The 15,080-nt window shown below is 39.8% G+C and overlaps 1 protein-coding gene across 2 annotated transcripts; it reads right to left on the bottom strand.

Moving 5' to 3' along the window:
• Positions 1–5,502: 5,502 nt before the first annotated feature.
• Positions 5,503–9,915, bottom strand: adrb1 (adrenoceptor beta 1). Of its 2 annotated transcripts, XR_004107714.2 has the most exons (2): positions 8,240–9,915; positions 5,503–5,513 (listed from the first exon to the last, which is right to left on the bottom strand). XR_004107714.2 is itself a non-coding variant. In XM_031315576.2 (1 exon), the coding sequence occupies exon 1, from the start codon at positions 9,872–9,874 to the stop codon at positions 8,576–8,578; it is 1,299 nt and encodes a 432-aa protein (XP_031171436.1). In that variant the 5' UTR covers positions 9,875–9,915; the 3' UTR covers positions 7,696–8,575. The 2 variants fall into 2 exon arrangements, 1 of the variants encoding a protein (XP_031171436.1); XM_031315576.2 differs by lacking the exon at positions 5,503–5,513 and having other exon boundaries at positions 7,696–9,915.
• Positions 9,916–15,080: the final 5,165 nt, after the last annotated feature.

Here is a 15,080-nt window from a genome sequence, read left to right on the forward strand (position 1 = left end):
CTTAATTGTTTTTCTCGATTATTCTGTTTTTGTGACCATTGGGAGCCGAAATCATAATCACAATTAAATTTTGATTAATTGCACAGCCCTAGTCAAGAGCGAACTTTCCTCCATTTTAGTGTCAATGAAAGCATCATTCTTGTGCAAGTGACCTAGTTTGAATATACATTTGATCTATAAAATGTTAGAAAATAGTGAAAAATGCCCATCATAGTTTCATAGAGCCCAAGGTAAGGTGTTAACATTGCTAGTTTTGTTCAACCAACAGTCCAAAGTCAATTTTAATGTCACATAAGACAAAAAAAAGCTGCAAACCTTCACATTTTGGAAGCTGGATATCATTAAAGGGGAACTTGTCACTTGAGGGGTGGAGTAAGAAAGAACTGATGTTACCAGACCTCTGTAGCCGCTTCTCACCTCTGCTTAAGGCTAGCGGCTTGAGGTTACATTAGCCGCTATTAGCATAACATACCTGAATCTCTGACTGAAATGTCGGCGGTCAAGTTGCATTGTGGGTAACGTAGGCACCAGGGTTTGACATGACGAAGAATGCATGGAAGAAAACAAAAACAAAATCTCTGCTGCTTTGATTTTGATACATTTTTTAAAACTCCATCTTGAGTCTGACATTGTTGCAGGAGTGTTTAATGCTAAATTGGTGGATTACTCCTAATGTTTTTCATTTTTGCGTTCCAGCTCTTGTTCACATGGAGAATTTTGTTCAGTCACCTTATCTATTCTTTTGGATCAAAATAGTTCAACATAGTTTTGTTGAACAATATCCTTAGTCACTCTGTCCCAATATCCACACATCAGAATTTAACATCATTTATGAGCTTACTCTTTCCCACGCATGCACGTGTACAGACATTACGAAACACCTACAGACCAACTGATAGCATCTGTCATAAGATAATGCATCATTTAGCAGGAAAATAAGACATTTGATTCCTTGGACATTCTCTTCACGTATGGGTGATATTTCCCATTTTTTCCGCAGGCAATGGGGCGGTAGGTTCAGATATCCAATTCAGGCCAATGGTTACTGACAGGCTATTTTTAGCCCGCTGATAAAGGATTCTCCTATCAGCTTAGATGACCACCCTTGAATTCATAAAGCATTGCTCATGTCCTTTAGACGCAGCAGCAACCATGACAGTAGCTCTCAAGGTCTAGAGATGCCTGTCCTGTCAATTTTTTAATTTGTTTACTGTATTCCATCCCAACACAGACACGGCTACAGCTGCAACATTAAGATAAAAACATTTGAATATGAATGGGTCTCTATAATGAGTGGTCCACTTATTGTCTTTTAACTTAAGTGTTTTGTAATTCTGTGTACAAAAATAGACCTTTTTAATTGTAAATATTCATGTTTCCATCTGGTCTATCATTATATACCATTAGAAAAATCAGCCCTCCTAAGTGTGCAACATCTCAGTAATGCTTTGATTGTATGCCACTCTCTTGCTCTGCCTCTTCAAATGCTTCACTTGAGAGGGGTGATTTTCTCCAGCAGTGCTGCTGTAATACATTAACAAACGGAGATGTTGTCATGTTCATTCAGATTTGTAATAAAAGAAAAAAATAAAAAAAATGTGCTATGCAACAGGTTTCAGCAGAGTACATTTTGTGAATGGATTTATGAATGAAATGTATTTTGTTTCATGCTTAAACCAGAACACAGAAATTGTCTTCTGTATATTTATGCTGGAGGCAGACAAGAGTAAACAGGCTGGTGTTTCGTTTGTATTGCTCCGCAGTGGTGGACAGTAACTAAGTACATTAATTCAACTGTACTTGTATTTCAATTTAATGATACTTTATTCTTCTAATGCTCTACATTTCAGAAGGAAATATTGCTCTTTTTACTCGTTACTGCATGTATTTACTGGCTGCTCCTGTAGTTAGTATTTAGATTAAGATACTACAGAAGATAACATTTTTGCTTGTGACCCATTACAAAAAAAACTGTTTGTTCCTCCCATCTATTTCCTATTACAAAAAAACAAGATTAGAGAAAGGTCCCAAAAATGAATAAACATTTGTTTAACAGAACTTTTTTATTTCCTCTGATTAATTGTCACAACCCCTCAGATTTACTGTGTGAATTTTGGAGGGGGCCTGACTGACTTAACTGTATATACTGTATGGAAGTTAGAAATAGCTTTGACCAGCTATGACACAGAAATGCTACTTATGCATTGATGCATCAGTCAAAATCTAATAATGTCATTTATAATAATATATCAGTCACATTCTTCTGCAGAATGAGCACTTTTATTTTTGATACTTTAAGTACATTTTGTATATTCTTCTTGAACAGCCAGTGTAAAGGTGCACTGGATCTACAGTGATGTACCATTGTTATGTTTTCCTGGAGTGACCCAGTGGCCTTTACTGAGAGGGGTAAACAACCCCAATGTCAGTTGGCAGTCTTGCAAAAGGGCACTTTTACCCTTTTGGACTCAGCGTAGCCTCTCAGAGGGCTTTGAACACTCTGTGAAGCCACTCATCATGTGTGTGCAAGTCCACCTCTTGAACCCCAATGTTATTGTGAAAGACTGGTAATCCAGCCAGGGCTTTTAAGATTATTCTTTAAAAGAAAGGGGCGTTTCAAAAGGTTGGGGGGGGGCTGCAAAGAGACTAAACTGCAAACATCTGTATCTCAAAATGCTTGCATGTGTGATAATGGTAGAGTCAGATCTTTGGAAGCCTGAAAAGAAGATAACTTATAGACCCAGGGGATAGAAGTGGACCCCATAATAATGTTTGCAGTAATCAGTGCAGTCCTGCTGGTGACTTAAAAGAATAGTTTGACATTTTGTAAAATATATATTTTTTTGCTTACTTTCTGAGAGTTAGAAGAGAAGATCAATATCACTCTCAAATCTTTCCATTCAATATGAGGTTGGAGCCATCTTTAGATGTGCTGGTAAAGTAGGGGGTTTGGTTACCTTTGAACAAAGCTAGGCTTGCTGTTTCCCCCTGTTAACCGTTTCCTGACATATTTAACAGACAGATATGGGAGTGGTATCTTTTCATTTGACTCTCAAAAAGAAATGCTAAACTACACCATCTCTGTTAGCACACACATTGTCATCCTGTACACAAAATCTCCTGGACCATTCGATGCCGAATCATCAGCTTATTGAGGAACAAAGAAAGTCAGAGTAGGTTTTTGGAGCCACAGTGCATCAATGTTCTGACAGAGCCACATCATATCTGATTTGGAGTGAGAAACCAGTGGACCAATGAAAAAATGCTATTGCCTACTTTGCTCCCTCTTGATTGCGAATGTTTCCAAAAGAATGTAGTCAGGAGTGTTTAGTTGCGTAGTTCATATTTCTTGCAAGTGCAACACAATAATTATAATTTTTACATTATAAAAGATCAACAAGATCAAAATGTTGAACATGACTGACAACATTTGCCCCAATCTTTACGTGAGCCGTAGTCAAAGCAAGCCAAAGCATGGCAGATGGAGACCGCTGAGCGCCAAGTTCACATGGGAATCCAAACAGATGGACACATGAAGCGTAGCACCTGCTTTTGGCACCACACCTGAACACTCGCAGCGTGATTTGGAGTGGAAAAAATCACAGGGGAAGTCAATCTTACAGGGTTACAAGGCATTTACTAGCCAATGGAAGTTGAGTTTTTTCAATGTTTGGCATCAGACGTGTGTGCCAGCAGAGTCTCCACAAGTTCATGCTTGTCATTTAGCTATATTGTACATTCATAAATACGACTTAAAATGTTGGTTCCCTTAAATTTCTCTCAAAATGTCAACTAAATCCAGCACTTTGGTGTAAATTGGTGGGCTTAACAGGCTAATGAAATATATTTTTCACATGTATATTTTATTATTATATATTTGATGTCGACAAACAAAAGACTTGAAAGTGGCTAAGGTGTGCAAAAGGTGCACTTTTCTGCTCCCCTTGGGATCTGATAAGGTTGTAATACTTAGCAATCAGCAGTAATTATCTCCAGGTGATGACATTTCTGGTGTTCCAAAATTTCTTCCATTATTACTGTTTTGTTTTGAAAAAACCTCCCCTCCAACCACCTCCCGAAGAAAATGACAGTAGCCTATTTGCAGAGCATTTAAGAAAATCATGTTTCATAATCATGTTTCTGTTGGATAAGTTGAATTACATCAAGTCCTTGGTTACCAAAGGAGCTTATTGAGTGCTAGAAATCTTCTTCAACTGACTTTGATTTTGTTGCTTTTTTTTAACAAAGTATTTGTACATGGCAAATCATTATTTAAAGGCTTGTAAAATATGTTATAAAGCAAATGTGTCTAAGCATAATATCACAGCAGCACAATTGGAAAGAATAAGATTACTGATTCACAAAGAAGTCTCATGGTCTAAATGTTTTTGATTCTCGTTGATGATAATGATGTTTGTGTCGGTCTTTAATCAAGTACAGATGGAAGTAGGCGGTGGTTGGCGGAGACAATATTCATAATCTGGATGAGAGGAGGTTCAGTCCATGTAATAACTGAATGAAACCTCACACCTGCTGCCTGAGAAGATCTGAAAGAGCTCCAGACACTCCTTTAAAGTCTCATTGCAGTGTGGATGTGGTGAATTGGGAAGTCATGGAAAAATGTCATTCTGCTGTGAAACCATGTTGAAATTAGATTAAGGGTGCACTAACATCTGGGAATATGGAAATTTCATAGTGAATGATTGCACCTCGAGTTGCACCTGGTCTTGTAAAATGTCCCCATATTTCATTGACTATATTTGACATCGTTTGAACAGGAGCAAATACAATAAAATTTAAGGTAACAGTTTCACATTTTGAGAAAAAGTACTTTGTCTTGCCGAGAGTTAGATGTGAAGATTGATACCACTCACACATTTGTGCAATTATAAAGCTGGAGCCAGCAGCCAGTTAGCTTAGCATTGGTAAACAGCTAGCCTGGCTCTGTTCAAAGGTAAGAAAATCTGCCCATAATAATTAGTCTCTCCTCCTTCACTACCATAGGCCTACAACTCCTGCAAGCCAAGAAATAGTCAGTTTTTTAGGTTTTTTTTGTACAGATTAAACAAAGAAGTATAATGTGTTCATAAGTCAGCTTTAAAGCTGCTGAAGATTTTGTTACTATTAGACAGAAATCAGGCTAGCTGTTTGCCCCTGGTTCCAATCCTAATGCTAAGCTACTATAAGCTAACCAATTGCTGGCTGTGGCTACATTTTTACTGTACAGACCAGAAAGTGGTATCAATAGATATATAACAATTGGCCTTGGCCTATAACAGTTAAAGCTATAGTGCGTAGTTTCTGTCTCCCCCATGAGAAATTCTAAGTAATGACAACAACACTGTTGGTGTGTCCACATGATACAAGCCATACATGATCGTACCCCCAGCCCTACCCCACGCAGTTGCTAGTAGCCACCATAGACTCTTAATATTTACAGTCTATGGTAGCCACAGAGGACATGGAGGAATGAAAAAACATGATGGACTCTTCAGAAGAGGTAATAATCTTTACTGGAGTTTCAGCGCGGGAAAGTCACCGGATGACGGATTTTCTGAACACAGCCATAATTGAGAAATACAGAGAGAGTTGTGTGGAGCTGATAGTCTTAATTAGCTTTGTAGCAACTCATGTTGCAATGGCTTGAATGTAACGGATGTTCATAAATATCAAAAAGTTACGCACTAAAGCTTTAAAGGAAACTAAACTTGATTGTCAATCACTCCAGTGAAACACACCAAAAGTACTGACCAGTCATATTTTTGAATGTAAACTCTGTGTTCACCAACAGTAACCTTAGTTACTGCATAGGTTACAGTGATATCAGTTAATCTACTTTGACTTGGAGCAGCCAAAATATCCACTGATACACATGCAATTTGGAACAATTATTCTTAAAGCTGCTGATTAGCTCCTCCATCTGTGAGCCCAATGCTAATCTGCCTAAACCCCCAACTGCCTGCCAAACAAACAATGCTTAATAATGAAGTGGGTCTTTGCCAGGAGGCCATCAATGATGCTGGCTGCACTGCTGTTGTTTTCTTTCTTTCTAAAAGCTGGGTCTCATTCAGACATTAGTCCAACCAATCATATATAAACAATGTTCATTAGCCAAAACAGCTGAGCTAAGTTCCGTTCGGATTTTCTGGTCTAATTGAAATGTACGACTCAGCCCTTCAGGGAGAGCAACATTAGCAGGACACATCATGCTAATATGTTATAAAGACGTCCAGCTAAAGGGCTAATTAATATTCCCCAGAAAGAAATGGAAATATTTCTCCTCAGAGTCACTTTATAACACCAGCTGTCATGTTTACTAAAACATCTTCTATAGGCGTTCAGAGTGAGGCCTATGGAAAGTGTAAACAATCAAACAGCAAGAGGCTCCTGCATGAGACTGTATGCAGCGGAGAGTATGCAAAATCTTTTGGGCCTATATGGCAAATATTGATAATGATAAACAAGAAGCTACATAATATGTTTAGAATTTTAAGACTTTTGATACATGTTCCAGTGAAACGTATTGTATTGTTTAATCTGGGAAAATGATTTGATGTTTTGTGTGCACTTTCCAAACTGACACAATAACCCTAATGACATCACTATGACATCACCAGGGTTAATCTTTCATTGTCTTGGGTTTTCAGACTTTTAACAGAAAGCCTGCCCTACATATTGGAGATGTTGGGTACAAGAGGCAGGGAGGGTCTAATGGAGGACGTTATCAAGATGCATTATGGGAAATGTAGGATCCAGTGTTTGTGGCACACAACCCACAGGGACTAAAAGTTAGGCTATTTCGGCCTCTGCTGCACAAATTGTTTGTTGTTTTTAATATGTCTCTTATGAGTTCCCCACATTTATGGAAGTACAAGATTGCTGCAGTAGATCTTTGAAGTTTTAAAATAGTGAATATTTTGAAAATCACACAATTCTTTACACTTATATATTAAGCTGGGGTCAAATGCTGTTAAAAGTAATATACAACAAATCAGTTAAAGGTACAGTAGGTAAGCCTTATAAAACTAACTTTCTGTCATATTTGCTGTGACTGATGTTTGAGTAAAACTACATGAAGCAGGTAATTTAAAAAAAATCTGGCTCCTCTGGCACCACCTACAGCCTGTAGTGCGATTTGCAAAAATCTACCGCTCCCTGTCCAGATGCACCAATCAGGGCCTGGGGTGTCTAACTGCGTGTCAATCACTGCTTATGCACACACATTCATTCTCCCTTGTGGGGGGAGGGGCTTAGGAGACTGTTTTGGGCTTTAGCGGAAAGGGGGAGGGACTGAGAAGTTGTCCTGGATCTTTGCAATCCTACCTATGGCACCTTTAATCAAAATTTGAATGTGAAATATAGCAACAATGCTTTAACATTTCAATTGATAGAAATATTTTTTCTGAAACTGATTCATCATTATCTCAAACCAACCATAATGCAGTTGTTTCAGTGTTTGATTTGTACTCTAATGCCTGCAGATGCTCTATCTGAATGAACCTTCATCAGGGCACAGCTGAGAATAAAGTAGGTTAAACATATAAACACTTTATACAAAACCATATTAATCCACTGTGCATGAATGTGTACAAAATCCATAGTTTAAAAATCGAATAGAGGCCAATCAGGTTCCAGGTGATCTCAGCAGTCTGAACCAATAAGAAAATGAAAATCCAAATAAAGCTCAAACAGTAGTTATCAATGAAACTTCCTTTTATTTCACAGGAGTCAACACACCACCTTACAATAGCAGGTAAATCTTAAATGAGAAAAAAACAAAAAGAGAGGCTCAAATTCCTCACTTCAAACACCACACTATGTACAAATGGCGTGGGAATCAGCCCCACATATAGGCCTATGTAAAAGACAGCGCGGAATAAATACATATTTATATAAATGTTTAATATAAACAAATACCTGTCTGCATTGCACTTGCCGATAGCTGTGAGGTAAAAACACATTGTGAGCACGACATTTACAGTACAGTCACTCCGACCAATGCTTTTAAATAACGCGTTTATTACAGTGCGCCTGAGCAGCTTATCAGTCATTTTAAGAATACATTGTCACCCATCACGATCCTGGGTTAACTTAAAGATACCCAGTCCCCCTTAATAGATGATCATCCTCAATAAAGCACTGAACTGATCCAATATAATAATAAATAAATTAAAAACATGGAATAAATAACAGGTGCGTATGCTCTCACTGAATCCTGTTTTATGGCAAAATGCAGCACCCATTATAATTCATCAGATCCACCTATCTTAAATTTTAGGGGTGATATTATTTAGCAAATTGGATCATCTCTTAGTTATTAAACTGTCCTATTGCGCATCTTGGAAAAAACATTGGTCCTGATGCCTCTTTTAAAAACCATGGCGTTCAAATACAATTCTGGTGATTTCGTCTGATGTTTTACTTCTCATACAAAACAGACACATTATATGATGCAGCTCGCGCATACCTTTCCCAAAAGGAAACCCACGCTCAAGGAGTCAACGCCCGCTTTTGTGACCATCCTATCCCAGGTAGTTCGTTGTAATCCAACTCAACAAAAGTTTATTTTTTTCCTTCACAGCTGTGATTCAGAGTGAGACAGCTTTGTGGTCCCCGCCAGGCTGCTGTCACTGTTGTCCAAACCGGCGCAATCCGACCACAGCCCCAATGTGCCGGGCTCCAGAGCAGTAACGAATCCACCGGAGCACCGGGACAGGTCGCAGGAGCTGATGTGCAGCCTGCGGTCGGCTTGCCTCGGGCAGCACAGCAGCCTCTTGAAAGCCTTCCTGAAGTCCGGGCTCCGGCAGTAAATGATGGGGTTAAACGCGGAGTTCACATACCCCAGCCAGTTTAGGAACACGAAAAGCTCCTTGTCCACCACCTCTGCGCAAAACACACGCACCACGTTGACTATGAAGAAGGGCAGCCAGCACAGGGTGAACGTCCCCATGATGATGCCCAGCGTTTTGAGCGCCTTCTGCTCCCTGAGTGCCAGGATTTTAGACGGCCTCTTCTTGCATTTGGAGGTCAGTCCAGTTAAAGTGTTGTGAAACCTGCCCTCACACTTGTCGATCTTCCTCAGCTGCTTCTTCGCCTCTCTATAAACACGGGCGTAAACAAATATCATGACCATTAGAGGAATGTAAAAAGATATGATGGATGAGGAGATGGCATATGCCCTGTTGGTGACAAAGTCGCAACATTCAGGGTCCTCGTAGCAGGCTGTGTCCACACTGTCACGGGACCAGTGCATCAGGATGGGGAGGAAGGAGACCAGCGCAGAGATAGCCCAGACTGCGCACACCACCGTTTTGGCCCGAGCTTTGGTTAACAAGCTTTGGTAGCGGAAAGGGGAGGTGATGGCCACGTACCTGTCTATGGCGATAACGCACAGGGTCTCGATGCTGGCGGTGACGCACAGGACATCCACGGAGATCCAAAACTCGCAGAAAAAGGAGCCGTACTGCCACGATCCACGCACCTCGAGCGCGGCGCCAAACGGCACCACCAGTAGCCCCATGATGAGATCCGCGCTCGCCAGCGACACAATAAACACATTGGTGAGCGTCTGCAGCCTCTGCGTTTTGGCTATGGCCAAAATGACCAGGATATTCCCGAACACAATAGACAGGACGATCAAACCCATCACCAGGCTCATCCCCGCCATCCACTGCTCGGACGCAGCTGTAGCGGAGCCAGGTGCGTCCGATGCCTCGCTCCCCGAGCCATTCAGGAAATTCACCGGCGAAAACGCGCCACCGTCCCCCATGACGGGCTGCTGCGCTGTGTGCGGGACCAGGTCGAGTTCATCAAGGCAGTGCAAGGCAGCCTTTCCAGTTTGTAGCGGTCGCACGAGCCACAGCTCTACTCCCATCGAGCGCCAAATCCATCTGGAGTTCTTCCTCTCTCGCCCTCAGCTTGTGCCCGAGCACATCCAGGTGGTGACATCACTGCTCCTCAGGACCAATCAACGTAGCTCAGCGGACAAATTGTCCCAGCAGTGTCCCAGAAGTTGAGGCAGCAAACAACACCTTAACCTAAAAAATGATACATTCGGTCTCATTTTCATATCATGGATGAATAGACAACACTTTCATTCAGGAAGAAGAGGATATTTTTGACAAGCAGCTTTGTAACCACATCCTAACTGTCTGTGACTGACTGATCTGTCAACAATCTACTAGTCTTTGGGAACATGAGAAGCCAACCATGGAGATCCAAAATCCACAATAACATGAACCACAGGGATTTTCCTCTTTCATCACTTGCCATCACAAACACGCTTGTTTTTCCACTTGTCCATTTTATATTTTTATCACAAAGATACATTCCACAGCTATGAGGTCAGTCAGTCAGCCAAACTATTGATGCATCCAGGTCATTAAAATCCATGTAAAACATACATTTACCTATAAGATAAGAGTTAAGAGTTAAAGGTTTCTTTGTTTTCATCCAGATGTCAACAAACTGAACAAACAGGCGGAGGAACACCAAGCCTGCATTGACTGACAGACAGCCTTATACACAGCCTATAGTTAATAAACAACACAAGAAGATGTGAAAGCTGAAGAAACAACAGTCGGGACAGAAATGTTGTTACATTCAAGCAAAACTGTAAAAGAAGGTCTTGAGACGTGATTGAAAAGATGACACAGTGCTGATTCTGCCAAATTGAGCTCCTCAGAAAACAACATATAATTATTACATTTACTTTCATTTATTTGTTCACGCAGGAAGGAAATTGTTTTGAAATGACAGCAGCCTCTATGTGCACATACCCTGTGAGTGTCAGGCAGCCTTTCTGACTCTACAGCTGAAAGACAAGACTTTAAAAAAATGAACACAAGGACAGACATCTTGATGATCAGACAGTGAAGTGAAAGCATTTGCACCGGCCCCGTGACAAACAGACTGCACACAAAGACAGGTGATGCGGCGCTCCTTGTTTTTCTGCCTGCTCATGAAGCTAACAATTCAGCGCCAGAGGCTGTGACACAGCTTGACCCCAACATAACAAAGCCTCTCTCAGAGTGTCAACGTCAGCTCTAGACCTGAGGCACTCACAGCCACCTATGTTGGGAGCAGGGCTTTCTTACTGAGATATGACGAGGCTGAAATAATAAGGCCACTTATTAGCTTAATTTCCCTTATGAAAAGTAGAAATCTGTGTTCCACTAGTACTACTTTCTATTAAGGCACCCTACAGCAGAAATAACACAAAACGGAGCAACAGCCCCAAAAAAACAATGTTTTATGTAAGCAAGAATATTCAATATCTTAAATGTACACAAATCATTTAGTAAAGCTTTATTGATCAGTCATCAATAAGACCAACTTTTGGGTTGCCAGGTTGTGAAAACTCCCTTTGATTGATTGGACCAAAGGACCCATCACTTCGTCAAAAAGAGCTGCAGAAGATGACTTGCCAACATTGATAACTGTCCTATTATCAAATGGAAAGGGTAAACATCAGCAAAAGGGATTTTCACAACTTGGAAACCCCAAATTTGTTCTTATTAATGGCCTACAACTGATCTGTAAAGCATTAATAAATTATTAATTTTCCATTTATTCAATTAATAAAACTAATAGTTACAACTTATAAACACTTCATAAAGGGCTTATTAGAAAGTGTGGCACAGCACAGCAAGCACGGCCTCCTCATTTATTTTCAAGCTTTACTTTCAAATTAGCTGCTTCCACCCTGTTTTCTTTTCTTTTTGTTTAATTCTTCATACCTGTTGAATGATACCTTCACCTATTAATATCATAACCTTTATCTATTTATCTACTTATTTAATCTCCTTAGATTGGGATGCACTGGCTGTGTAGGGAGGGGGGAGGGGGGGTGAGGGTTGTATTTGTTTATTTGTTTATGTGGTCTGTGAAAAATCCAAAAGTATTGTCCTTCTATATAACTGTCTTTCTGTACTTTGTTCTCAATAAAAAGATAGTTGAACAAAAAAAAAGAAAGTGTGGCACGGAGTTGGTTCACCTAAATTATAAAAAACACTGAAGTCATGTCTTCTTTTACTTTGTAAAAAAACTTTGAGTTTGGGACATTGCACAATTTCACTATATATTTAAATTTGACTACTTTTAGGCCAACAAAAAAACATATTTTTCCTGCACACTTGTCTACTAGGTGTGTATTACTGGAGACAACACTTAAACCAACAAAAATAGGATTAAAATAATGAACAAAAAAAAAATCTGTATTTTCCTAAAACAATTTATTCCTGTTAGTGAAGGAAATTCAATATACAGACTTTATTTTTTGTTCAGAGGGTTGCCTTGGGAGGATTTGGCTCGTGACCTCAGTATTTCTATTGCCCTGCTTATGTCTACTGGTGCATTCACAGGATTTCTTGGGTATAAAGTAGTTCCAATGAAAACTGTTCACTGTGAGGTCTGTGGAATTAGCCAGAGTAACAGGGACAGAAAATAAAATCAAAACTATCCGCATGTACAGATGCCACTAGAGGTGAAGCAGAACTGTTTCTATAAAAGCTGTTAACGCAGAAACATTGCCTTCAAACCCTTGAAGCAATTTCTCAACTTTGCTGGTGTATTGAAGTCTCTTAGAGGCTACATGTATAGCATGTATATCTCAACACTTTCATATTTTTGTGCAACTGCTCCCTCACTTTAACAAATGTAAGCTGAGCAAAGTGCTCTCGACACACTGAGCAGCAGCAGTTACCTCCCACATATGTTCATGCAAGTTTAGCCGGAATAAAGGGAAGTAGAGCAGGTTAAACTTGACTTAACGGCTTGACCTCTGGTGTCAACGCCGGCATCGAGCCAAAGATTAAAGTTGATTTCATTATCTGAAGGGATGCCTTTCTGTTGATTGATAGAGCTTAAGCTTCTGAGCAGAGGTGAGAAGCAGAGGCAGACAAACTGGTATGTGTTGCAGGTGAACATTTTCAGCAGCTCTATGCTGCTGTTTGCAGTCCTCCTGCCCTGTCACACAAGCTGATCTCTAACACAGATCTTAATGGAGCCCACTCAGCCACAATGAAGAGCGAATACATTTTTCTGTAATTAAAACCACGTAAAAACTGTGATTTTCCACTTCACTAAACCTCCATATGGTTTTTACTTTTAAAGAAACAGCCAGCCAACATAATAATTTCCCTTTTTATGAGCAATTAATTGCAGAGAGGTCAGTAACAATTAACCAGTGTCAGCTTCATGCATCATATGAGTGTCATAAGAGGCACAGGAGTTACAAGCCCTTTAAAAAATGCTTTTAAAAAGCCTTTTTTTTTGGCTGTTAAAAGCAGCTGTGGGCTATTGGAGGCTCTTATCTGATCAATACAGAATCCGCATGGCTCACTTGAGGGATGTGCTTCCTTTAAAAATAATATTGATTTGTTATATCACATGTTACCATACTCCATGGTGATGTTTCTAGTGTGGCACATGTTAATTGAGACTGTGTCCATGTGTGTGAGTGGCCTCTGGCAGCGAAGGCAGCAGCCAGAGGCACACAGGGTTAATGATGCTGCCAGAACGACGGCGAGGGAAGCAGCTGAGAGGGGACGGAGGGATAAGAGAGCGGGCAAAGATACAAAAGGAGGGAGAGAGGAGGAGGAGGTGGTGGAGGGGGAGCTGATAATAGCTCCTCTTCTGTTTCTCTCTCTTTATTATGACTTTTTAAGTATTTATCTCATCCGCTGCCATATTCATCCTCTCGTAGTTTTTCACGTTTAAAGACAGATTACTAATTTATCCATAGGATCTGTTCAGAGTCCTTCCAGATGCACAACTTCTCTGGATTCATACACTGGGCTCTTTACAACTTGAATGAGTTTGACATACGTTGAGTCATAATTTATGCCCGTACTGATAAGAAATGTAAGTCTTTGATGTTCTATAGTAACTTGGTTGACAATGGCTGATCCTGTTATTTGACCTCAATGTGTCTCATGACATTATGTAACCCAATTTGTTTTGCTTTGTATTTATTGTTGTATGTAGGCGCTGAGAAATATCTGTTGTTTCTCTGAAGTCGTACAGTATGTCGTGGTTATGTATACGTAAAAAGGTTATGAAACATATGCACATGGTCACACATTATGTATATATATTATTGTAATATTTATAATAAGGATATTTTTCTTTTGTCAATGAATCCTATGAAAAGACAAAACAACACCAATGAATTGATCCTACCATCGTCTGTGGAGCCAGAGCCTGACAAACAGTGCTGCCACTGTAATTTACTTTGAGTCATTCATACACTGGTCCTGCTGCCCACTAGCACTTAAAATAATCACCAACAAGTGCACTATTTCCTCCTGTTTGACTCAGTTTTGGTAAACACTACAGTGCCCAGCTGTTTTGGGAAATTATTCAGCCTTTTTAAACAAATGAAACTATACATTTGTGACTTGTTTTTAAAGATTTACATCTTCAGTAGAAAAGAATGAGCTTGGGGCTGAGTGCCACAGACAGCATCAGTCTTATATTGGAAGAGTACTGTCCTCTATCACCTTAGGCGTGTTGATTGATAATTGATGACCACTTCTTCCTACCCCTTTTGAACATGAACAATATAATTTGAGTTGCTTATATGTTGCTGATGACCTCTTTTGTTTTTGTTTTTTTTATTGCTTACAAGTTTTACATTGTGTTTGTATTTGTATTTTTTAACATGTTCAATCAATTGACTAAATAAAAACAATGGTGTTTGCAATGGTGACATTTGGTTCCAGCACCGGTTTGAACTTGTGTGTGTGCCTTCTCTGGAAAATTTTAACAACCACCGCTTTAAAAAATCTGATCATAACTGTTTCCTTTTTCTATCAGTGTTTGGGCTTTCATAGCGAGGGCAGCGCCTTACATTCATTCAGTATTTTAAAAAAAAGTGAAAAACAAAGCCAGACGTTCCTACAGGCCGTAATGTTTCTGATACCTCACATGAGCTGGATAATAAAAAATTGTCTTGGAGTTAAAAGGTGTCACAAGATCACTTTTAATGACATACATATTACTCTTAGCAGACTGAGAAACCCACACAAGGCTGCTTTTCTTCACTTGCTTATGAAAGCCATTGTGCACGAATTCATGAC

This window comes from Sander lucioperca, chromosome 22, assembly GCF_008315115.2.
Source record: "Sander lucioperca isolate FBNREF2018 chromosome 22, SLUC_FBN_1.2, whole genome shotgun sequence".
Taxonomy (NCBI): domain Eukaryota; kingdom Metazoa; phylum Chordata; class Actinopteri; order Perciformes; family Percidae; genus Sander; species Sander lucioperca.